The 26,358-nt window shown below is 44.5% G+C and overlaps 1 protein-coding gene and 2 gene segments (V, D, J or C); all 3 read right to left on the bottom strand.

Moving 5' to 3' along the window:
• LOC105096961 (T-cell receptor alpha chain constant-like) overlaps positions 1 to 26,358 on the bottom strand; it is a 356,030-nt gene that overhangs the window by 155,295 nt on the left and 174,377 nt on the right.
• The window catches only part of LOC105096962 (T cell receptor alpha chain MC.7.G5), a 134,351-nt gene that overhangs the window by 72,597 nt on the left and 35,396 nt on the right, over positions 1 to 26,358 (bottom strand). The window contains exon 3 of the mRNA XM_064485803.1: positions 25,390 to 25,419. Within this exon, the coding sequence (XP_064341873.1) occupies positions 25,390 to 25,419 (30 nt within the window). The remainder of the gene's footprint in view (positions 1 to 25,389; positions 25,420 to 26,358) is intronic.
• Positions 766 to 22,362, bottom strand: LOC135321292 (T cell receptor delta variable 2-like). The segment is given in 5 exon segments: positions 766 to 1,645; positions 1,789 to 2,002; positions 6,788 to 6,921; positions 7,222 to 7,364; positions 22,208 to 22,362. Coding segments are annotated over 3 exon segments (573 nt in total).

Here is a 26,358-nt window from a genome sequence, read left to right as displayed (position 1 = left end):
CTAAAAATAGAGCTACCATCCAGCCATCCCACACCTGGGCATATTTCTGGAGGAACCTCTAATTCCAAAAGATATTTTCACTCCTGTGTTCATAGCATCACTATTTTCAATAGCCAAGGCATGGAAGCAACCTAAATGTTCTTCAACAAATGACTGGATAAAGAAGTTGTGAGATATATGTGTGTGTGTGTGTGTACATATATATGTACACACACACACACACACACACACACACACACCACACAATGGAATATTACTTGGCCATAAAAAATAAAACAATGCCATTTGCAGCAACATGGATGGACCTAGAGAATATCATACTAAGTCAGACACTGAAAGACAAACATTATATGATATCACTTGTATGTAGAATCTAAAAATTAATACAAATAAATCTATATACAAAACAGAAACAGACTCACAGACATATCAAACAAACTTATGATTACCAAAGGGGAAAGGAGGGGAGGAGGAATAAATTAAGAGTTTGGGATTAGCAGATATATACTACTGTGCATAAAATAGATAAGCAACAAAGATTTATTGTATAACACAGGGAACTGCAGTCAGTATCTGATAATAACCTATAATGGAAAATAATCTGAAAAAATATGTAAAACTGAATCACTTTGCTATACACCTGAAACTAACACAATATTGTAAGTCAACTATATTTCAATTTAAAAAAAGTAATGCCAGTGGAAGAAATTTTGCAATGTTTTGCTTCTAGCACATATAGAAGAAGCAAAGAGGTAGAGATGGGAAGGAGCACAAAATTCCAAAACAGTACAGAATGCTAGAGAGCAAGTCTTGCCCTCCACGTTGGGCAAGACTACAGGCAGTACATACTATTGGTGCCGAGGGAAGAAAGGAGTCTTGCCACCTTCCCAACACCCTGCCTCTAGAACAGCTAGATTCCTGGTGTATATGGTTTGGGAGAAACTGGACATCACTCACCATCATACTTTGGAAAGTACCCCTTCAATCTCTGCCACGTCCTAAGTACTTTGGGATGTGCGTCCAAGTCTTTTATGAAGCTCCAAGAAAACTGTTAAGAGTGAACAGGAAATGCTACACTTTCTGACCTGGGGTCCATCTCTCCTCTCCTGCCCCACACTGGGCCCCACACGGCCACATCCCACGGGGGACTGCCGATCTCAGCACCATGGGAGCGCGTGGGTGGGCCAGGAGAGACTGAGTCTGAAGAAAGGCAGGAATGTCATCTTTCTCTGGCCCCCACTCCTTAAACTATTTGTTGGAAAGAAAGTCAGGATCTTGTTGGAACCACTGTTCTACTTAGATCTCCATGGTTTTGGAGCTGCTCAGAAGGGAACCAGCAGCAGGGTGGTAGTCGCTGCACAGTAGTAAGATCCTTTATCTCCCTCTGATGCCTTGAGGATCTCCAGCAGGACCTGGTTGTTTACTTGATCAACTTCACCTCTAAAGTTTTCCTGGAAACCAGGGCCATACGTGCCCCCTTCTCGAAATACGAAAGTCATCGTGCTACCCGGAATCTTCCTGTACCAGTAGTTATAGTAGTCACTGATGGGCCCTCCTTTCATGGAGCACCTGAGGGTGACAGATCCCCCCACAGACACAGTCACTGCTGCATCTTGAGGCACCAACACGTCTGCTGACATGATTCCTGAGAGAAAAGACACGAAGGGGGCTCAGTGAGGACCGGGGCTGAGACCACTGAGTTAAGGTGCACTGTGCTCGTGGCCAGGCAGCCTTGACGCCTCCTTATTGCTGACTCTTGCTTGGTTGAGGTCCCGGGATCTGCCTTACCTGCCCAGAAGAGGGTGAGATGGATGAGGGAGCAGACCCTCTGCATGGCTCCGCTTGGGACGGCTCTGCCTCCCAACTCGTCCTCTGCCCGGTCCCTCCTCTGAGTCAACACCTTCTCTGTGACGCATTTGTGACTGAGGAAACCAGCCCCCGTCAGCAGCTGTTCCATTACTTGAGGTTTTGCCAATCCCAGGAGGCACACAGCGCCTGCTGCCTGTTAATGACATGACAACGCCCTTTGGGATCAATCACAGGGTCCAGAGAAGTAAGGCCAGGTGGGAGGAGGTTAAGGCAGTCTATTTGATGGATAACAAGGTTTCTGCTTCCCGCCCTAGAAATTTGATATTATAGCTCTGTTTTCACAGTAATACATGTCATACGCTCTGTGGTGAAGTTAAGAGTTAATGCCAAGAAGAATTATTGACATCTACAGCTTTAATCAAAAGAACCATCAAAGGAAGAGATCGATAGTGTGGATAGTGAGTGCACAAGGACTGTGGGTGTTGTAATGATTGTTGTGTTTACTGCAAACTCCCTCCAGGCAAACCTGGATAAGGGTGATTCACCCAAGTGAAAAAGAGCAATCCAATGAAACATTGTCTCCCAGTTTGACCCAGAGTTTCCTGATCTTTATTGAGCTCATCTATCTTCTTTTCTGAAGGGCTCTTAGGTCACCTATGATGAATCACACAAAGCAAAGTATCGTAAGAAACTTAGAAACCACCAGCCCCTCCCAGTTTATGACAGTGAAATTTATTTGCACTTCAAGAGGCATATACATGTATATGTATTTGAATTCTTGGGACCTGCATGTTTGGATTTCAAGGCTGGTAATCTATGAGATATTGAAATTAAACAGGTAAATTAATAATGGAAACTAGAGGGTGCAGCCGATGCTGGGAAGAGGGTCACTTGGTATGCAAAGAGGCAGGAGCAAAGGCAGTATCTGATATCTGAGGATGGGTGCACGACCTAAATTCCTAGGCTAGTGGAGGAAAGACCCACCTGAGCTTCCTTGTTTTCCCCAGTGTAACCTGGACCAGACTGGCCTGAGGAAATTCAGACAGAAGCAAGCTCGTGTTTGCTTGATCTCATGGTAGTCATTCTCCCTACCCTTGCATCGTCTCATTTACTCAACTGCCCATCTCACCCACCATTCCTAGAGGACCATTAGCGTGTACTTAAGGTGGTCATATCCTTTGATATTACAAATTGCACTATTGTAGCCCCCTGTAGGACACAAGGGTGCCTGTTCTCTATAGTTCTTTGAAAGTCACCAAGGGCAACTTCTCTTGGCTTACAGACTTGATCTTTGATATCGGGTTGCCTAGCTCTTGACACAGCCTATAAATCTAGTCATTTTCACTATGCACCAGACCTTGAGGATTCACTGATGAATGACAGATGTGGTCTCTCCTCTCATGGAGTTTAGTTTCTTGCATGAGAGCCAGTCATCACCTAATGATTTGCATAATGAATATCTCCACTGCTGCAGAGTGACAAGTACTCTGCAGAAAGGGGCTTATGAGAGCACGTTACAGGGGCCAGGAGCTGGTCAGGAGGTCAGGGAAGGCTTCCCTGAAGAAGTAACTTTGCACTGAGACCCAGTGCAGAAGTTACCAGCATGTGCTAGCTATATAGCGTCTGTTTGTCCCTCCACATCACTGTGTTTCCTACTCTATGAGGCTGACCTCAATGGACAGCATTCACCTGGATCCCTACTCTCTGGGGTCCTGTTTAGTCTGGCCAATGGGAGGCCCCACCAGGAGACTGGCGAGAAGGAGGAGGGTGAGGTGGGGTGTTAATACCCCGCATTCCTTCCTGCCAGGCTGTGGGTCGGCAGCGGCTGCTCCCCTCCTACAGCTGCAAGTTTCAATGCAGCCTCCTGTACTTCGTGTTTCAGGTGCAGGGTGGTAGCAGTTTTTCTGTTGCCAGACCCACTGTGTTTCACCATCTCTTTTTGGTTTCCCACAACCCAGCTGAATCAGTTTCCTAGAGATGCTTTAACAAACATCACAAACTGGATGGCTTAAAACAACAGAGCTTTATTGTCTCACAGTTCTGGAGGCTAGAAGTCTGAAGTCAAGGTGTCAGCAGGGCCGTGCTCCTTCTGAAACTTCAGGAGAATTCTTCTTGGCCTCTTGCTAGCACCTGGAGGTTGGCTGGCAGTCCTTGGTGTTCTCTGGCTTGGCTTGTCACTGAGTCCCTCCAACCTCCACCTTTGCTGACACACAGTGTTCTCCCAGTCTCTGTCCTTACACGGCTTTCTTCTTACAAAGACATCAGTCAAGTTGGATTAGGGGCCCGCCCTACTCCAGTATGACCTCATCTTACTAATTACATCAACCTTAATGAATTACATCAATTGCAAAGATCTGATTTCTGGATAAAGTCACTTTCTGAAGTGCTGGGGCTTAAGACTTCAATGTCTTGTTTTTTGGGGGACACAATTAAGTCCATAACACCTGCCCACACCTTTGCTATGTCCTTTTCATCCCTTTGAGAGCACCCTCTGTCTCCTGTTGGGACTCTGCTTGACATGCCAGATATAGGGGGCATATGTAGGGAAAGAACATTCTATATAAGAAATGAGGACATATTAAAAAAAAAAAGCCCTGAGTTAGGAGGAAGTGTTGGAAGCTTAAAGCTGCATTAATATCAAAAGAAGAGTTAGTAGAGCTCAAACGAGCCTCTCTTCCTGGATAATTCCTGTTGAATTCTCCCAAATTATTCAGAAAGTCATTCTGAAAAATTCCAAGACTGCCCTTATGTTTATGGCTGTGATTTCTATCTGCCACAGGTTAGAGGTCATTTTAAGGGTTTATTGCTGGGGGAGGGTGTAGCTCAGTGGTGGTGCTTGTGCTTAGCATGCCTGAGGTCTTGGGTTGAACCCCCAGGACTTCCATTAAAAATAAATTAAATAAATAAACCTAACTACCTCCTCTCCCCACCACAAACAAAAGAAAGAATTTATTGCTAATGGACAAAAACAACCTTCCTCTAGGCCTGACTAGCAAAGAGTCAGTACAAACAATATATCAAAGCTAGAAGTGGAAAACAGTAGTGGGGAGGGAACAGATGATGGTTTGACTTGATTTGATTTGGAAGGAGCTTGGGACAGGGTGTGGCTGGGGGACTTGCTCTCCTGACCAGCCTCCAAAGCTTGGCCTGGGCCTGTGGCAGGTGCAAGATGGAACTTGAGCGCAAACATAGCCCATGTGGGGTGCCCAGGTGGAAAGCAGAAAAGTGTGCCAGGGTCCCGTCCTTGGATCCTCTTTCTCAGGCTCTGGGCAGGCTGAGTTCCTTGTGTTCAGTCATTCTTTCTGTGCCCAGGTCAGCAACTAGACCACAGCTTCCCAGGTCCTGGAGGAAGTCTGTCCCTTTATGTGACTTCTGGTGAGACCTAATGCTCCTTTACAGTCTGGGAGGAATAAATAATAAATGAGATTATTTTGCAAACCCTTGGCTTATCGCTTGGCTATTTGTTAGTTTCCTTTCTCCTTGACGTCATTATATAAAAATAAGGATATCTCAGACTTGAACAGTTAGCAGGAGAGATGAGCGCTTTGGGAGGGCTTTACCCATCCTTCCCCACAATCTCCCTCAGCCTCCCATTCTCCCACATCTTTCCCAATTTATGTGCTGTGAAAATACAGCTTCAAGGTAGGTCCCTGAGGCTTCTTTTAATCAGATTGCAGCCCTTCAGCTCCTCCTTTGTAGAAAATCTGGAATTGCCTTTGTATGCAGTGCTTTACAATGCACAAGTGCCACCTCACACTTGTCTGATCTGGCTTTATCTTCTGTGAACCCCCCTGAAGCACCTGCTGAACCCATGTGGATCCTCAAAAACGCTGACTGAAGTGAAATGTCTTCTGCCCACCGGATGTCTGACTTGAAAGTGACGTGCTGTGTGCAACATACCAGGAGCGCAGAGCAAGACCAGTCAGGAGCTCATTGCCAAGATCATGGCCCCAGGAAGGGCCCCCGGGCTTCAGGTTGTGGCTCTAAACATAGACCATATCACTACAGGAACTTCTGCTCCCTTCAGCCTTACCAGACAGAGGAGGGTTAAGAAAGGCACTGCTGACCTCAAGACGCAAAGAGCCGCAAGCCCTTTTTGCTTTTCCATTCGTGTACAGTGGCGAGAGACGGCTGTGAGGCTGAGGTAGTTAATATTTCATTTTCAGGGCCAGGGTGCTGCCTGGGGGGTCCCGGGCAAATCAACACGGATGACACAGCAGTGGAGGAAGATCTCTTTACTGGCCTCTTTGAGAACAGAAGGAAAAATGAAAGATTTGAGGGTAGTAGTGATCTTGCAAGCCTTCTCATCCTCGTTCCAGCCTTCACTTCCCCATAATTTCAAGCAAAGGGCTGCTTTTCCTGTTCTTCAGGTGAGTTCTCTGAACTCATACTCCATTTCTTTGAATTTGCACAGACTGTTGAGAACAGGCAGCTGGGTAACCCTACCTCTGCTCAGACAAGCCTCAGACAGAATACCATCCACAGACCTGGGTTGGACGGGGTCCTGGAACTCGAGAGCCCTCGTTTGTCACTGTCTGCTCTAGTCTCAGGGGTCAGCTGGGCTGTAGTGGAGAGACCTCTGGATTTAGGCTTGAAAGATTTGAGTTTGCTCCTGACACCGTCACTCACGTGCAAGTCATTTACCCTCTCCAGGTCTCAGTTTTCTAGACAATAAAATGGGGATGATACTGCCTCATGTGGTCATAAAATAATGGACATGGGTCCACCTTGTGAAGGATCTACAGTTAGACCTGCCCTTGGGGTCAGCTGTCCAGTGTGGAAGGTGGGAGGGGCAGGCTTTGGGGTGACCTATGTGGGGGCAGAGGCACCGTGCAGAGGGCGGAACAATGGTAAGTCCCTCCACTCTCACTGTGGTTTCAAGACTCTCCAGGGACAACTGGCCTCTACCAGTAAAAGTTGTCCCAGAGACCAGGGCCACAGGAGTCTCCTTGTTGGTATAGGAAGCTCAGGGAGTCACCTCGGTTCCTCTGACACCAGTGTGTAGTCTGATCATTCACTTCCCCGCCCCTGGTATTCGGTGCTGCAAAATGTTGCTTCTTCTAAAAGGAGCAAACATCTCTTCTTGCTCCAACAAGACACCCAGCTTGATTCCTGAAAAGCAAAATCAAGGGAAAAGGAAGAGAGAGAAACTGAGGCGGCCTCTCAGAGCCTCAGGGGACCGAGGTCCCAGAGTGGAATTTCAGAGCCATCTTCCAGTTCAGACTTCCCATCATCTCTCCCGGGAGTCATTTAATCCGGGGAGTCATTTATTCATTCACCTACTTATTGGGCAAACATCCACCGGGCTTTCTGGTGGGCTCAGTGCCGGGTTGGGCTCCGCTGGGGTGACAGTGTTTCGGGCTCACCTGGCCCAGGAAGCTGCAGGCCCCCAGGCTCCACGGCCGCTCTTACCTGAGCAGCCGAGCGGCAGGAGGAGGCAGGCAGATGTGCCGCGTGGCTTCCCCTGAGGACTGAAGGGTCTGCTGCTGGGACCGTCTCCTGGCCTTTTCAGCCCTCAGCATCTCAGCGACTCGCCTGGGTGCTCTTGGGTTTGCCTGCGGACAACGAGGAAATGAGCCTGAATCAGCAGATGTTCTGCCACCAGAGAACAGCCTCACCAGTTGTACAGACGGTCTGGGGATTTTTTCTTTCTGCTGCAAAAGGCAGCATCTCCTTCCCAGAGAGAGGCCAAGATTTTGGCAGGGCAATGTTGCTGTTTATCAGATAGCTTTTAATTTTCTTACCCCTCTCGTTCTGGATGCTCCTTTTATTTTTTGTTGCAATATACTTATTTTGGATTTTTATTTATATACCAAGGGAGCTGCTTCCTAGGAAGGGAGGTAGACCTTGCCAAAATGCCCATCTTCCACGGGACAAGAGCCCATAACTGTCGCCCAGAATTTAACGGAAAATATGATTGCGTTGGATTTAATTTTTAGTAGCAGTTAAGGGCCCTGTAAATGTTGATGCTGGACTAAAGGAAACATGGCACGAAATAAACATAATGGGAAGATGGAGAAAGCGGAGCAGGCAATGAAAAGTAAATGAGGAAATGCAAAGTTAAAGCATGGAAAGAGGTTTAATGGGGGTACTGTAGAATTATCTCCTGAAAGGACAAAGTAGAACAAACTAACAATAAAAAGGAAATGTAACAGCTTGGATAAGAGCAATGTGGGGGCAGAGAAAAGCTGGAGAGGTGGTTAGGACTGTCACCTCCATGCAGTGGCTCTCAGTCTTGGCCTCACATTGGGATCCCCCGGAAGCCTGGGCTCTACCCCCCAGAGAATCGGATTTAATTAGTCTGGGGTGAGGTCTTGGCATCAGGATTTTTAGAAACTCCCCAGGCAATTGTAATGTGCAGCCAGGATTGAAAACCGCTGTGTAAGAGCATCATTTAGTAAAACAAAGAATCAACCTTGTAGTGCACTACAGGCTTACTACAGTGTTGTCCTCAGGGGACAATTCAAAGCCTGTGGCCAGGTGTCATCTGTGACCGGGATGGTCTGCCAGTCTTGTTCTCGTCTCCAGGACACAGGTGGATCCTCTCTGGTGATTTGCCCTTGCTGGCCTCTTAGGACATCAGAGGCTGTGAGGACCTGCTGAGGTCAGCTTCGGCCATTTCCCTGTTGCCCTGAGGTCTTACAGCAGTGCTGCGTACTTAGTAGGTGCTTAGTAAATAGTTGCTAAGTGCTCTGGTCCTTGTCCTTCTGGATCCTTCTCTGCTGATTGGAATGGGCTAAGCCTGTGGTTCTTCCTCTTAATCCCGTCCTGCCCTTCAAGATCCAAACTTTACACTACTCAGCTCCCTTCTGAGAGGGTGAATTCAGCCAGGGGAGTCCGCTGGCTGTGATTCCTCACATTGGACAACACGTCGCTGTGTGTGTGAGACGGAACGCAGCCTGCAGCTCACCAGCTCCACAGAGTAATGAGTTCTCGCTGTATTTCAACTTGTGTTTTCTTTTTTTTCCCTCTTTCCCTTTCTCCCTCCCTCCCTCCTTCCTTCCTTCCTTCTTTGTTTTTGTCCTGTAATTCTCAGGCTGACAGCAGACCACAGTCATCCAAGGAGACCTGCCATAAAGAATGAAAATGTCTGCAGTGCCCTTAAGAGACCACGTGTTTTTGGAGAGCACGGACTACCTTCTGCCCTCCTGCAGTCGCTGATTTCATGGTGAGGATTTGCTGCCACAGAGAGAGATGTGGGTAGAAATATAAAGTTATTGTCATCTCTGGGGCATTGTAGAATTGATTTCCCTGCTTGCTGGAATAACCATGGGGTCTGGTGGTCCACATGGAGAGGTCAGGACAGAGATGTTCATGCTGATAGGATTATGCCTTTGTTGATAGAAGTCTATTTATAAAAAAGCAAAACCAAAACTATTGTAATTTTGTACTTCCACCCAACACTACCCAATAGAGAGGAAAAGGCTGGAAAAACTTGGATTGGGAGCAGATAGTTTATTTGTTTAAAAGGGCCTGAAAAGAAGCCCCTCCCTCTTTGTAGTATTTCTCTGCATGGAAGAAAGAGCCCTCTGTACGCTCCTTCTCTGCAATGAAGAAAAATATTCTGCTCAAGGTTTATGGATGGGAATAGGGCTGGGGAACAGGTCAGAGACAGAAAGACAATAAATGCTTTTTTTTCCTCCTTGGGGGATGGGAGCTTATGAACAAGTAGAATGAGCATGCTTCCGTGCTGTTAGGGAGCTCAAATTTGTAGCTGCAGCACCAGATGGCTGTGGAATTAAGATCTTATGCATCCTATATCCTCCAACCTGCAAGGTGTCCCCCAGGGTAGAGGGTGGGGACAGAACTGGGCTGTCCTGCAACACTAGGGAAGTTCTCTGCCTCATCTCCCTCAGGGAAGCAAATAAAGCCCTTTATCCTTCTATCAAAGGGAAGGGAGATTGTTTACTATGGTTATCAGAGAAAAGGGGGTGGGAAGGGATAAATTTGGGAGTTTGAGATTTGCAAATGTTAACCTCTCGATGTAAAACTAGATTAAAAACCAAATTTCTTCTGTATAGCACAAGGAACTGTAGTCAACATCTTGTAATAATCTTTAATGAAAAAGAATATGAAAACGAATATATGTATGTATATGCATGACTGGGACATTATGCTGTAACCAGAAATTGACATACTGCTTTTTTTAACATTTTTTTTATTGAGTTATAGTCATTTTACAATGTTATGTCAAATTCCAGTGTAGAGCACAATTTTTCAGTTATATATGAACATGTATATATTCATTGTCACATTTTTTTTCCCTGTGAGCTACCATAAGATCTTGTATATATTTCCCTGTGCTATACAGTATAATCTTGTTTATCTATTCTACATTTTGAAATCCAAGTCTGTCCCTTCCCACCCCCAGCCCCCTTGGCAACCACAAGTTTGTATTCTATGTCTATGAGTCTGTTTCTGTTTTGTATTTATGTTTTGTTTTGTTTTGTTTTTTTCAGATTCCACATATGAGCGATCTCATATGGTATTTTTCTTTCTCTTTCTGGCTTACTTCACTTAGAATGACATTCTCCAGGAACAACCATGTTGTTGCAAATGGCATTATGTTGTCGTTTTTTTATGGCTGAATAGTATTCCATTGTATAAATATACCACATCTTCTTTATCCTGTCATCTGTTGATGGACATTTAGGCTGTTTCTATGTCTTGGCTATTGTAAATAGTGCTGCTGTGAACATTGGGGTGCAGGTGTCATTTTGAAGTAGGGTTCCTTCTGAATATATGCCCAGGAGTGGGATTCCTGGGTCATATGGTAAGTCTATTCCTAGTCTTTTGAGGAATCTCCATACTGTTTTCCACAGTGGCTTCACCAAACTGCATTCCCACCAGCAGTGAAGGAGGGTCCCCTTTTCTCCACAGCCTCTCCAGCATTTGAGAAATTGACATTGTAACTGACTACTTCAATACTTCTATTAAAAAAAAAAAAAAGAGGAGAGAGCTGTTGGAGGCCTCCCTGGGAGTGAGACCCTGCCCACTCTACCCTAAGAGGGAGAGAGTGAGATGCCCCTAACCTCCGGGTTGGGACCGTGCTGCTAGAAGAGGGGAGATGCCAAGACGGATGCCTCACTTTCTCTCCCTTGGGAGAGGGATGTGATGGCCCAGCAGCCAGGACGGCCTGGCTTCCATGCCGGGGGCTCCCACTGCCACCAACAAAAAGTCACATCATCCATGCCTTTTCTGATTGCCCTTCAAGGCTAGACACATTTCTGGAAGTATCTCCTACTTCTTGGGCTTTGAGCTAACACACCTGCTACTTTTGCTTAGTTTTATCACAGGTTGGGAGGGAAGAGGGAATGGGGCTGAAAGAATGCTAAAACATGAGGTCAGCTCTAAAGATCTGGAGCTAAGTGAGGAATCAGTGGAATTGCTCTAGTGTGCTTTGCGGAAGCCAGCTGAGTAGATTGAAAAAAAAGAGGCCATGAGGTAGCTTTGGGGCCTAGAAAAAGAGACTTCTGAACCAATTAAGTGAGAAAGTTAGTATTTGAGTGGGTGCTGGTCCTACAGCAGTTTGGGTCACTCTAACCCAGGGTCCTTGTCATATCCCAGAAACACCACCCACTCTGCACCTGCTACTGTCTAGTCACCTTACTCTGTGTATCTCTGACATTCTAGCTGGCTATGTGGGCTATATGGTGAGTCTTTGGTAGAAAGGGGGCCTGGGTGTAGGGGCAGGGACTGGGGTAAATGCAGTATTATCCATCACACTCATCGTGGCTGGAGCACCATAGTTACGAGTGGTTGTTTTACGATCACCACGGTATGGCTGTGTTAGAGCCTGGTCTAGAGTGCAGGTGCTGTCATATACATGGTGGATGTGACAAGTTAAAGGGCTGTTAACACTGAGCTGTGTGAGGAACACTTAGTAAGAGTGAATGAAAAGATTACTGGGTAGAAGTACAAGCTATCCAGCTGGCAGAGCTTTAACTGCCAAGTAGTCTGAGAGCTTGCACAGGTGCATGACTGAGTAGTGACTGTGTGCAATGGGAAGTTACCAAAGGAGGGAAAAGGAAGTACTACATGCAGCAAGACTGCCCTGCGGGATGAACAACCCTCACATCTATCAAGCGGAAGTGACATTGCCAGTGAAATTGCACGGTACCTGACAGAGCACACTGTATCAATCTAAACCGACAGCATTGTCCGGGCTGCGGTGAGAAATCAGGGAGGTAGGGTAACAAAAGATGCCGAGGGAATGGCACCTGCCAAAAAGATGGACTGGGAGAGCACAGGGTAAGGGGAGTTTTGCAAGACTCAACTGACAAAGATCTCTCTCTGTCAGAAAACCTGATTTTTCAAAATGCCAGCTCAAGTCCCAGATTGGTGACCCAGAAGCTGCAGCATGCTGGGAGGAGAACTGTTACCTCTATTCACAATCTGCTGTGTTTGCGTTGACTCACAGTAGGGTTGGAAACTCAGCTGGACAGAATACCAAATGCCTAGCAGGGTTTCCACAACTACCGTCAGCCCAGAGAGCCTCTTGTTAATCAATATGATGGCACAAACTGTGTGTTTATCCATGGAAGTGGGGTAGAGAAGGGAAACCAGCAGAAAAAGAAAATACAGTTTAATGTTAAGTCAGTTCATTTGCAGCAACATAGTTGGACATGGAGATTGTCATTCTAAGTGAAGTAAGCCAGAAAGAGAAAGAAAAATGCCGTACAATATCACTTACATGTGGAATCTAAACAAAAAGACACAAAGGAACTTACAAAACAAAAACAGATTCACAGACATAGAAAATAAACTTACGGTTACCTGGGGGAAAGGGGATGGGAAGGGATAAATTGGGAGTTTGAGATTTACAGATACTAACTAATACATATATATAAAATAGATAAACAACAAGGACCTATTGTATAGCACAGGGAACTATATTCAATATCTTTTAGTAACCTATAATTAAAAAGAATATGAATGGGAACATATGTTTGTATATGTATGCCTGAACTGTTATGTTGTACACCAGAAATTGACACAACACTGTAAACTGACTACAATTCAATAAAAAAAAAAATGCTATGCTAGTTGAAAAAATGTTTGTTTTTACAGAAGGGATGTAATCCAGACAATTTTCCTCTTGTTTTGATAGACTAAGCCCTAAGCTTCAAGCAGGTGGAGGCCAAGGACAACTTTTTTTCTTAGGGCAACCAAAATGAGAAAAAACAGCTTCTGTGTACATACACGAAGGGTCCGTGGGCTCCGTGTCTGCGTTATGATCAGGGCCTCCCTGTGTGTTCTTCACGGGCAGTGTGGACCCAGACCCACTTAAGCAGATCGTCATGTACAAAAAGACTTAGCTTTTCTCTGGGCAATCAGTCCTCTTTTCATCTAGAGGTGATTAAAATGAGCAGATTTTGACTGGTGGGGAGAAGCTTGGAAAGGAACAGGATCAAAATTCAGATGAAGGAGCCAAGGTGCAGTTGCCACGAGCTGCTATTAGAGCAGCTGGAGAAACATCTTTCTGCAATCCTGGGAGTCGTCCTCCATCGACTTCCTCTTTGACCCTGAATCTAAATCGAGGAATCAGCATGACGTGGTTGAACCACTGCTCTGGCTGGTGGGAGAGTTTTAGGTAAACCCTTGTTGTTTTCTTTTATCCTTTCATTTCAAAGTAGAGAGTAGATGTGGGTGGGGACTACTGTGAAGAGTAAGTCATCCGTGGCTGTGACATCCGGCATTGCCAGATGGGTGTGGGGACGCAGGCAATTTATAAAACCTTTGCGGCAGCTTCTGTGACCACAAGGGAAGATATTAGCTTGATTGAGCATTTTTAAATTTAAGTATTCACCTCATGCCAAAGTATGTAGCTGGGTTCTCTCATCAGAGATTTTTCATTTGGAAATACAGTAGGATGAGGCATTATTTCTTTAAATAAAATATTCCCTTTCATTCCACTCTGTGTCTCAGTGATCCCTAAAGCAGAAATTCAGTTCAAACATTAAATTTAATAATCATATATTAAACTCTTACTATGCATCACCCCGTGGAAACTGAAGGTGAACAGACCAAGGATGCCTGCCCTCAAGGGATTATAAATTAGGAGCAGCATGAAGTAAGCATCCAAACAATCATGGGAAAAGTGAGAAAACATGAAATGACTCAAGACAGGTTAAGCGCTAAGGTGGTTCAATTGGGGAGAGATGATATTCTCAGAGGGGAGTTTTGCATTAGAGATATAAATTTCAGAGTTCTGAGCACATATGTGGAATTCAACTCTGTGAGCATGAATGAGATTGCCTGGGGGGAGATACAGAAGGGAAAAGGACCCAGGCAAGGGCCCCGGGTGCTCTGTATTTAGAAGCCAGATAGAGGAAGAGCCAGCAAGGGGACTGAGAAGGAGAGGCCAGGGATGTAGAGGAAAACCAGCAAAGTACAGCATCTCAGAAGCTAAGCACGGAAAGCATTTCAGGAAGGAATGAGGGTTTATCTATTTTGTATATAGTAGTTTGTATCTGCTAATCCCAATCTCCTTATTGACCCCTCCACTCCCTTCCCCTTTGGTAACCATAAGTTTGATAGCACAGGGAACTATATTCAATAGCTTGTAACAACCTATAATGAAAAGTAACATGTATACTTGTGTATATAACTGAATCACTATGCTGTACTCCAGAAACTAACACAACATTGTAAATCAATCATACTTCAATTTAAAAAAAAAAAAAGAAGGAATGGGTGGCCAGCGGTGTAGCACACTGCTCAGAGGCTGTATAATCATCTGCTATTTATTCCTGTGTTTGTTTTACGTCTGTCTCTTCTTATCTTAAGGAGGGCAGGGCCTGTTTTTATGTCATTCACAATATGTACTTAATGTCTGGTACAGTATTGGCACAGAGTAGGACTCAAGATATATTTGTTGTATAAAGGAACAAGAAATTAAAGCCAATCTGAGGGGTTTGTACTTAATTCAGTGGCAAAGAACAGTGTCTTCAGATGAACAGCATCTTCAGATTCCTAACATGGAGTTTGATTTTAGCGAAAATACAAGCCTCCTTTGGAGGACTGTACACACCTGTTGGCTTCATGCATACCTCGTCTCACCATCACTAGGCATCCTCCAGCCTGGATGCACAGAAATGAGGAAGCAGCTAGAATCCATGGGGTGATTCTCCCATAATCCTTGAGGGCAGCGTTAGTCATCAGAATCTCATGAGATGTTAGTGGTTGAGCCATTATAGGAAGAACTCTCTGAACCCAATTCTGGGCTAAGTAGGTATCTTTACAGCAGTTCTCAGAGCATACAATATGGTAATAAAGAATTGGGAGTATTAAGAGAGGGCTATTAAGGTAGAGAGTTTGCCAAACTTATTTGACCATGGAATCCTTTTTAATTGCTTAATAACTGTTAGCATCTTGAGGGACAGTAACATTAAGAACAATTTGGCAAGTGTCACCTGAGAGTTTTTCTAAGAAGAAAATAAATCATATCAAATTTCTTTTTAGTTGATATGGGGAGAAACTCTCCATGCTGGGTACAGATTACACGGGTGGAGTCCAAGATTGTGATAGGTTGTATCAATATTCTCAAGTATTTTATCCTCCCTCTTATATGAGAGGATTATCAATTCTTGCTGGATGCGTCGTGTCTTGCAGTGCCTTTTGTGGGAGGGGCATGGTCCCTGCCCAGCTGATTCTTGGCGTGGCCATGGAAGGGCTTTGGCCAATGAGCGTGGGTGGACAAGAGGTATGTTGTGTCTGAGCAGACGCTCTAAGGAGCATCTTGAGTTTCTGCCAGCAGTTCTCTTGTTCTTCCTTTGTCATGAGAACAGTGTGTCCCAAATAGCGAGTTATCTTTTCGTCAGGATTCTGGAATGGGAAGATGAAGGGAGCAGAGCTTCCCAGACACCTTGTAGCCACCAACTTGTAGTAAAAGCTGGAGCAAAAAGCAAATGTTCATTGTTAAGCTATTGAGATATTGGGGCTGTTTGTTACTATAGCAAAGTTGAAAAATACAAAGAGGGAAATATGGAAGGCTGCTAGAAATATGACAGCTGTTTCTTTCCAGAGCCCCCAGAAGAGAGAGAACCCTGGAGGAGAAGCAGGAAACAAAATGTAGCTGAATTTTTTATACTTCATGGGAGAAAAGTTGTACTTTTGCTCTGATTAAAAATAACTCCATGGGTTTAGATTTATAGACTTAGTGTAGACCATAAGGTGCTGGCATATCTGAGGAGAACTCTCAATATTTCAAACTGAATGAAATCAAAGGACACACAGAAGTGGAAGTTCATGACCAGTCGCACCCGCACTGCTCGCCTCCCTGTGGAGCACATTACTTTCTTACTAGTCTCTCCAGATTTCCTCACAGCTCCCATTAGTGGGATGGGGAAAAGGTCAGTGCCTCCAAGCACCAAATTCTGGGAAATCCCAGAGGTTTGGAAGGGCTCTTTAATAACAACAAAAAGTTAAAGGGAGTGACCATTACCTAAGGAAATAATGCTCTTTTTTGCCTCCCCCCTTCCTCTTTGATTTTCTTAATTATTTATCTTCTCAACCCACACTGTTCCCATTTAGCTGGTCCATTTTGTGGTGTGCATCATGGCAACACTTTGGAAATCTCTCAGCTTTGCTTGGCAGAGAGTTTTCTATGTCTGTGGTTAAGGGGCCCCACGGAAGTTCTGATAGACATTAGCTTCCCCACAAAAAAAAAAGACTGATTATATCTAGTCTAGGTTGATTTTTCCATCAGTTTTCAGTTTGTTTTAAGCTGGGAACATCAGAGCCAAAGGGAGGCTTGTGTGTGTGTGCGTGGGTGAATTTAACTGTCAAGGATTCTTACCTTCCTTCCTGGGTCATCTTCAAGAACCTCCAAGCCTATATCATCTCAGGGAAGCAAGTTCTTTTTCTGTTAGGAGCTCACGTCACTTCCTCTGAGAAGCCACCCCCAGCCCCAGGCCATCACTTCCTTCTCTCTGTCCGCACAGCTGTGTGCTCCTTCCTCTGTTAATGTCTCTATTTTCATGTCTGTTTCTCCACTAGAAAGAGCACCCTGAGGGCAGGAGTTGAGCTTTGGTGGTTTGTATAACTCAGCATGTGGCAAAGCACGGGAATACTGTACGTGCGCAGTACATATCTGAGGGATGAGCATATGCACCCTCAAATTATAGGCTTGTGTATTTTAATAATATAGCTACTGAAAATATCCACATAAAATCCAAAAGGATTCATCATAAGCTCAGCCAGGAGTCACTGAGAAAAAGTAACATTGACTCCTCTGATCTCCTCGTAGCTGGCCAGTTTCTCTGGGCAGGTGTTGCTTACCTGTCTCAGGTCCCGCTTACCTGTCTCAGGTCCCTATGTGGGAACTGGATCAAATATACTCCAGAGGATCCTCCGACCCTCCCAGTCCTGTGTGCCCCAAGATGGGCTTTTGCATCGGTCAGACAGCTAGAGAGTGGGTAGAAATCTGGTCTCCGAGAACACTTGGTCTCTGTCTCAGGGTGACTCTGAAATCTCCCAGACCACTCAAAAGTGAGATTATAGTAAGGCTTGGGACCCACCTGTGGCCCAGAGTCAATGATTATCACCAAAATCTAGGTGATTATCACCAAAATCTGGAATCTAGGAAAGTCATTCAATTATTCATACAAATATATATTCATGCAATTTATCAGGCTTAAGATAAGCAAGAGCAGATAGAGTCTTTGGCCTCTCACAGCTTACAAAGTAGTGAGAAGCTAGGTATTAATCAAATTAATGAAATACATTACAAACTGAAACACGAAGGCATATTTAAAACCCTAGATCTGAACTTGCTGGGACATCTCAAGACATCTATGAAGAACTGATGTGTAAACTTTGATCCAAAAGATGAATAGGAGTTAAATAGACTATAAGGAAATAGAAGAAGTATTCCATAGGGAGGGAACAATATGTGCAAAGGCCCTGGGGTGGGGGGGGAGGTACTTGGTGTATTCAAGCCACTGGAAGAAGGCCAGTTTGACAGGAAATGGAAAATGAGGGAGAAGGGTGAGAGATATTGGCAGTGGAGGTGAGACAAGGTCAGACTGAGCAGGGTCTTAGAGGTCACTGTAAGGATTTTGGTCTTTAAGAAATTAAGGATTTCTTAAAGATTTAAGGATTCTTTAAGGATTTTGCTTTAAGAAATGGGAAGTCATTGAGGGTTTTTAATCAGGAATATAACGTGATCATAATCATACTTTGAAGAGATCACTTTGGCTACTGTGAGGAGGACATATTGGAATGTCCCAGAGACCAGCTAGCTCATTCAAAAGGCTAATGAAATGATTCAGAGGAGAAAATGGTAGTTTGGACCAAGGTGTTGGTAAGGGAGGATGGAGAGAAGTGTGTGGCTCTAAGATGATATATAAGATAAGAAACCTTAGGAAAGGATCATATTTAAAAGGAAGATCTTAACTTAAGTCTTGGAGTTGAGTTGAAGTAACTTTGAAGCATCTAAGCGGACATGTTGAACTATCAGGTGGATACATAGGTATTAATTCATGTATTCATATTCAGCTCATATTTATTGACTACCTGCTATATGCTAGTCATAGTATTAAGAACTGTATGGAATAGAAAATTATATTGAACTTAGATTCTTCTCTTGATGGAGTTCAAAACTTATGAGATAGTCATGAGGAATGGTTGAGGGTATTTTGTATAAAGAAATGAGGGCTTGGAGGTTGGATCTGACAGCTGTCTTCAACTATTTGGAAATATGAGGGTTGATCTGAATCTGTGCTACTCCAGACTGGGTAACAAACACCAACGCATGAAGTTAGAGGGAAGCAGACTTCGATCTGGTATACGAAGTGACTTTTTAAAATAAGAACTATCATTGAAAATACTGGAATTGAGACTGAATGATCATTTACTCAATCAATGTTTAATGAACATGTAAATTGAATGGTGAGATTCCTATTTGACCTTTAAGATCCCTTCTGGCTTTCAAATTCAATGATTCTAATTTTCTGTTTAAACTCTTAATTGTTCAGAATGAAGGTCACAACTTGAATTTCCTTGAGTCCATTTCCTTACTTGGACCTTTCCTGTATCTTCCCTGGGCACTTTCAGGATGCTGTAATGAGCAATTCCTTCAAGGTTGTGACACCTTATGATAGAAACGACATTTTCTTCCTTGATGATGCAGAAGAAGTGTACTCTGATTCCCTTCTTTTCTCTTGCCTCTCACGCCGTACCAGGGTTCCATGATGTTGAATGACTTGTTTGTAAGTGCAGCTGGTTGATAGCACTGTTCTCAGACACCAAGTACCTTCTTGCTCCTTTTGAACAGTCGTATCTTCCATTTCTAGCCACCCAGGATGCCTAGTGACTCCTTAGCTTGGGAGCCTGGTGGAAGTGGCATGCCTGTTATAATGCCCTGAAAGTTGACCTCAAAGACTCCTTCAGAGGATGGGCAGACACTCTCTGGGATTTCTCTTCAATGCTCTGAACTCTGTCAAGTGACCCCTTTCCATGATAGATAAAACTCACAGAAAGCAGGTTAATGGGCATAAGAATAATATGAACTCAATCAACCCTCAATTGCCTTTACCAATGCAGTGGAGAAGAACAAGGACAATATAAATTATTTGCTGACATTCATGTCATTCACTTGGCTCTGGGATTTCTGCAGAAACACTTGGCCCATGTCTACACTATGCTAGAGCCTTAGTGGTCCTATCTCCACCCAAGTCTGAGGCTTCAGGTATTATGTAAACGACTTTCTCATCTACCTCCTGATAAGCTCTGGGAATTTCTCCAAATCTCTAATTTTAATTCTTGTCTAGTTCCTTTTTCCATTGTTTTGTGCCCAGACTCTCTCAGATTGTTCCTGGGTAGTTATTGGACATTGGGTTGCCTTCCCCCTAAATGTCCCTCTTCTTTGGCCCCAGGCTCTGTTTTTCATGCTTACCCCATGCCCGTCTCAGATTCTGAGTTGCCGCCCCCCAACATGGGCCAGAACTTCATGCTGTCATCCATCATGCAGGAGACACACGCTCTCATCTCCTGTCCCTTTTCTTCTCGATCAGACTTAATCAGACAGTAATGATTCAGGTTCTCTTTTTCTGGTTTGATCTTGGGATGAAGGTGCGTAGCACGAGGTCCTGGGTTGCAGTGGATAATCCAGGAAGGACACAAGTGTGATAAAGAGCACGTTGACTCAATAAATATTAATTCATTTCCTTATCTGCTTGTGGATGAATAAGAAATAGTCATACCTAGAATTTATGTCATGCCTCCTTCCAAGGAGCATGCAAGGACACAGTAGCGCCTCAGTGAGAATATTTATTACGTTAGTAACACAAATAATCTGTAACCTGATTTGGGGATGACTGATTGCTTATTGTGTGTCTCACACCTGGCTGCACATCAGAGTCCCTTCAGGAGCTTTTTACAAATATAGATTCTTGGGTGACATTTGTGAAAAACTGATTTATGTTTCTCCCCCTCTATGAAATTTTTCGGTAATGATGGGTTCCCTAGACCAGTGGTTCTCAAACTTTAATATGCATGTAACTCACCTAGGGAATCTTAATAAAATGCAGATTCTGACTCAGTTGATCTAGGCTGGTACATGAGATTCTGCATTCTGACAAACTTCCAGGTGATGCTTATGATGTTGGTCCAGAGACCACATTTAGAACACTAAGTTCTTAGACTTGAGAGGGGAAAAGGAGAGTGCGGGGGAGGGAGGCTGAATATCTGAGAAGCTAGAGCTCCACGGCCACACCAGTTCAATCAAAATCTCTAGGGATATATTCCAGACACTAATATTGTCAAAGAGTTTCCCCACGTGATTCAAATATGCAGTTGGAATTAAGAACAATTGATCAGGAGGTTCCTTGATCACATCTAATGCTCATTTCTCTGTAGTTGGGCAGGAGAACTGGGACACATCTTCCTTGTACTAAAAAACAAACAGTTCTTCTTCTGCTTATAGCAGAATTTCTCAAACACGTCCTTGGACCACTTGTATCATAATCTCCTCAGGTGCTTGTTAAAAATACATGTTCTTGGTCCTGCCCCCAGACAGACTGAATTAGACTCTTTATAGTTTGGGCTCAAGAATCTGATTGGAAACAATCTCTCCAGGTGCTTTGCCTGCACAATAAAGTTTGGGAAAAACTGGCTTGTAAGAGAAAATCAAATCTCTTTAGCCTTGTTGTCAGGAGTCTCTGAAAGAGCTGATCTCAACCAGAGTTTCTGAGCCCTCTCTCTGCTCCACTGCATTAACCCCCTGTAGCCAGCAGCTTCTAAGATGACCCCCAATGGTCCCTACCTCCTGGTCATCATGCTCTCATGTAATCTCCTCCCCTTGAGTGTGGGCTGCATTTATTGACTCATTTCTGCTGAAGAGAACATGGCAGAAGCGATGGGATGTCACTGCTCAGATGAGGTTACCAAAAGACCATGCCTTCTCTCTCAAAGTCCTTGCCTCAGGGAAGTAAGCTGCCGTGCTGTGATGAACCCTCTGGAGATGCCTCCGTGAGGGCTCAAGGTCTGCCAACATCCACGTAAGCGAGTGTGGAAGGGGATCCTCTCCCAGACAGACACTGGAATGAGCTACAGCACTCCCGGTAGTAAAAATCCTGTTCTTCCCAGACTCTTCACAGCCAGAGGATCTTCTCAGTAATGAAGACTGTTTCCCACCCCCCAGTCTTTTCTCAGAACTCTGTGACAGACAGGAGCAGGGTCCCCTGGTCTCCCTGAACAAAACCTAACAGCCTTTTCTGCCCTCTTTGGCTGATAAAGCCTCTCTCAACCAACTACAAAGATAAGGCCCCAACTCCGCCCCTGTCTCTCCTATCAGATGTCATTTTCGAGGTTATCAAGTGATCTCACCTCAGTTTGGTGGTCACTGTAGCCCGAGATGGTCTCTCATTGGATGTGCCGCTTCGGTTGGCTGCCGGGGGTTTTGAGGCGACCAGAAGCAGAGCTGGAGCACTGTGGATGTCCGACCCACAGTAGTAAGTCCCAACATCTTCCGCTGTTGCGTTTTGAATGTCGAGTATATACTGACTTTTTAAAGCATCAACTTTCCCTTTGAACTTACTCCTCGCCCCGTCAGTAGCATTATTGCCTTGTCTGTATACTGAAGTCAGGGACTGATCTTCATTCTTCTTATACCAGCTCATCTGATAGCTTCCCAAGTCCCCTCCAGTTACGTTGCACCGGAAGGTGGCAGGCCCCCCAAGGGGAACAGTCAGAGTTTTGGTCTCTGGTTCCAAAATTATACCCAAAGAGACCCCTGAAAGGGAACGCTGAGTCAGAGAGGCCTCGGTGAACTCCCTCCACCCCAGGGGGAGGGGGTGTCAGAGCCGCGCTCAAGCAATGCTCCTCTGCTCCCCCCAGAAAACTGCTCCTGCCACACATCTCCCTAAGAGTAAGAGGCCCAGCAGCTTGTCCTTACCTGTGCAGAAGATGGTGAGGGAGAAGAGGGGACAGGTTGGCAGCATGGCTTCACGGAGCTGAGTCTTTGGTCCTCCGGTGCCCCTGGCTGCCCCTGCCCCAATCAGCTGCTGTCTGCCCGTGGGAACTTCTGTCCGTTATAAGGGTGGTTGGGTGTTACTCACTTCCTCAGAGAGAGATGTGACAGGCCACCAAGGTCACAGGCAAGGCTGTGTATTCAACAAACATGGGCTAACTACCAATCGCAGGCCAGACACTATTTGGGAGACAGAAGAGAATTTCTGACAAAGAGACGGAAAGTTCTGCTTTCAAAGAACTCAGCTTTTGGGGGTGACAGAAATAAAGCAATTGCAAAGGGGTGTGATTTTCTCTCTAATCGGAAGTTTCAGGACCTACTTTCCCTGTGATTTAAGAACACATCTACTTTCACCCCAGCCCCTTAGAATTCTTTGAATGAAAAAGGAGATACATTCAGTGAAGGAAAACGCTTTCCTTTTGATCTCTTAGCCTCACACTTCTCACAGGAAGTGTTAGTAACAGTGACATCAGACTCATGGATGCCCGTGATTCGCCTCCATTTGGGTCTGGCAGTTGTCTGCCGCTGCCGTCTTTCCAGCTGCTGTCTTTGCTCCCTGGTTTCTCGGCTCTGGTACCAGCTAGTTGGACAAGCAACTGAAGGACAGGAATGGAAGTGAATGAAAAGAGAGGCACTCGCGCTTCTATTTCCCAGGATGTCAGCTGCCTGGTGTCCCAGGACCGCCGTCAGTAAGGACACGGCTCCTCTGGGTCTGACTGAATTGGGCTCGGAATGCTTGGACGGCTGGGACTACTCTGTTTCTCTGATTTGTTTTTCCTGAAATGTCTGGGCCCCCTGGTTGTTTTAAAGCAAACATAAGATATTTTTGGAAATTAGTGAGGAATTTCAATGGATGTCAAGGAAAATCACAGTGTCATTTGTCTCGAGAAAGATTTTGGCTGCCAATATCCCATCTGCGACTCATTTACCCAGCTGTGTGGCACCGAATGAGGCAGCTGCTAAGCAAGACAGCATAGAGGCAAGCGGGGACTTTTTAGAGTTGTAATTCTGCTTCTGTTGCTGACTTGGGAACTTGTGATGTAAATAAATAAACTTTTTCATATTTAGTCTCAGCTCAGCTCTTTTAAGATGTTTTCCTGGCTCCCATCACCCAACTCATCCTGAAATTGAAAGGTCCTAATTCCAATCTGTGCCTTCTTTCTGGAACACTCACTCCCATAATTGTTACAACCAAGTACTTCTCTCTTTTTTTTTTTTTTTTAAGAATTTTTCTTGGAGGGGAAGGTAATTTGGTTTATTTATTTATTTTAATTTTTTTAATAGAGGTACTGGGGGTTGAACCCAGGACCTTGTGTGTGTGCAAAGCACACACTCTTCCACTGAGCTATCCCCTCCCTCACTAACCAAGTACTTCTCTTGCTTTCACATGGGTCTGATCTGGTTCCTCTACTAGGCTGAACACCCCACTATAGTGTGAACTGCAGAAGGGCAAGAGACTTGTATTATTTGCCTTGGTATCCTTGGCTCTTGGGTTGGTGTCTTGCATATAGTAGACACTCAATATATATTGTTGAATAAAAAAAAGTGCCATGCCAAGTTTATACTCTGAGACTTAGGGATACTTGATGAACATTTGTTAAATAGTTTAACCTTCTGCTCACCTTTTCTTCTAGGACCACATAGGGAGATTGGAGGGCTTCCAGTCAGATGATGAGGTGGTTGGAACACTCTCAAGTACACCATCAGCTCCATCACAGGGTTCATTTTGGTTCCCACAGATCAGTACCCTTGGGCAGTGGATTCCAGTCAATGCATAGTTCTCTCATGACTTTCTTCTCCTTTGTCCAAACTGTCCTCCACCTTTGATGGCAGTGGAAAAGGAAGAAAGATTATCTCTCTCACTGAGACTGTTAGCATGGCAGAATCAGAGATCTGGGTGACAGATTCACAGAGAAACTTCTATTTTCCTATGGCAGGTGACATGGCATTGGCCTTTGAATTTTGGCTCTGGGGAGGAATTACTGAATCATTTTTTTCTGCCTCCAAGAATACAGCAGGGTTACTAGAGTTGTAAGCGTCCTTTAGGAAACCTGAGTCTTATACTTTAAGACTCAGCAGTTCTGGGGATGTGTCACAAAGAACCCCGAGGCACCCTGGAGAAGAGAAAACCCAGAAAGAAAGGGACTCACTCATTCATCAAACACTGTCTGGGTCTGGGCATGCCCATCAGGGTTAAGACTTAGAAGTCTGAGTTCAAAGCCAAATATGGCAAAGGGTCCTTCTCCAGTTCTTCTCCAAGAAAAGACTCTTGTTTTGTGCACTTGCAGGGCGGCCCTTGGGAGATGCTGGTGCTGATGAGCCCATATGTTGGCTGCAAATGAGAAAGCCAGCAAGACAGCAGGGAATTCGTGTTTCCACTGACAAATAAAAGCAAGATCTGAAGCGGCAGGAGATCCTGCATCTTCAGAAAAGAAAATGGAGAAGACTTTCTACTTACTCCCAGTTCTCAGCTCAGCAGCTCACACCAAGGAGTTTCCATGAATAAACAGAGGCCAGTGTGGACGTGTCTTTGTAAAGCCTGTGCTCTTCTGGAATCTTGGAATGCTCTGCACTTGACAGTTTCTTTAGGATGCCGTAGGCCAGCTTTACTTTAATTTTACTTGTAGTCCTTGTGGACATAGGGACTTTTCCAGGCCCTGTAGATGCCCTATTACGTTGACAGAACCTATGCCTTATTTATGATTATGTCTGTAAACAACTTTAACTTTATTTATGGCTCTAACTTTAATACATTATTCCACTATCCGTTTAATGGGTAGAGCTACTATTTTATTTTAATATGTCATAAAGTCTTGCTTTCCTCTGTTTTCTTTTTTTCTATGTAGGTAGCCCATAATCATTTATCAGCATCCAATGAAAAAGGTCCTGAAGGTCTTTCGAATTGTCTGTCTCAGAATTCCCATTGATATTTAGTTCTTACTAGATGGGATACTAATGTATAAAAGATATTTAGTTGTCCAAGAGATTGACTTATTTCTTAGCAAGTTCCTAAAGACCTAACCCAGCCCAAGAGTAGGGACAGGCTGTCTCGGCAGCAGCACCCATCACCCCCCTTCTCGTCACCAGCCACAGCAACAGGGGCTAACGCTTCCTGTGCTTCCTGTGGCCACGCGGTGCTCTAAGGGCGTTAAGCGTGATTGTTTACTTAATTCTTGCAGCAGTCCTCTAAGGGAGGTGTTATTGTTATGATTATTTTATAGCTGAGGGAGGCAAGACACAAAGTAACTTGTCCAAGGTCGTGTAGGTAGTGAGTCACTGAGTGGAAGATCTGGAATCCCAAACTCAAGACGTCTGGCTTCCAAGTCTGAACTTGAGCTCAGTCATTGGTGCTACACCACCTCTACATCACCCTCTGACTGTCTGCCTGTCTGTCTACCTACCTACCTTTCTATCTGTTAAATTATTTATCTATTTAACTTACTAGTCTTTTTACATACATAGATAGATAGATAGATAGATAGATAGATAGATAGATAGATAGATACTTAATTTTTTTTCAGGCTTTTAGAAATGTTGTTAGGTTTTCAAGGATCTGTGATTAAGATGTTAATTGTTGGTTTTTGTTTTTTTTTTTTTTAAATGTATGTCCAATTCTTTGCCACTCTGGGTGTTAGGGACTGTGTGTTTATTTGTCAGGTCAAAGATTCAAGTAATTCACGGGACTGAATTTCCGCTTCTCACGGTTTTGCAAGATAAGTGTGAGGAGGTATTATCTCCTGAATACATTTTATTATTTGAAAAGTGCTTGGTTTTTATCTTTGTATCCCCACAGCACTTAGTATATCAATTTGTAAACCATCAGGGCCCTTTAGTTTTGAGTGAATGAATTGATGAATGAAAGGGGAGGTCAAGATGATACTGAACACCCTCTCTCTCGGTGGGTGATCCTCTGAACTTTCTGTGTTGCGCTTGCTTGAGGCTTACAGCTTTTGTCTGGTGTGATATAAAGCATGCACCGTAGGGCTTGTAGTGCACGGAAGTAAATGGCTTTGCCTCTCGGCTCCTGTGGTTAAGGTCCTGGAGGACAACTTTCTGTCCACAGACAACTGGTAACG

Source organism: Camelus dromedarius, chromosome 5 (genome assembly GCF_036321535.1).
Source record: "Camelus dromedarius isolate mCamDro1 chromosome 5, mCamDro1.pat, whole genome shotgun sequence".
Taxonomy (NCBI): Eukaryota; Metazoa; Chordata; class Mammalia; order Artiodactyla; family Camelidae; genus Camelus; species Camelus dromedarius.
This window is presented reverse-complemented; position numbering and strand designations above follow the sequence as displayed.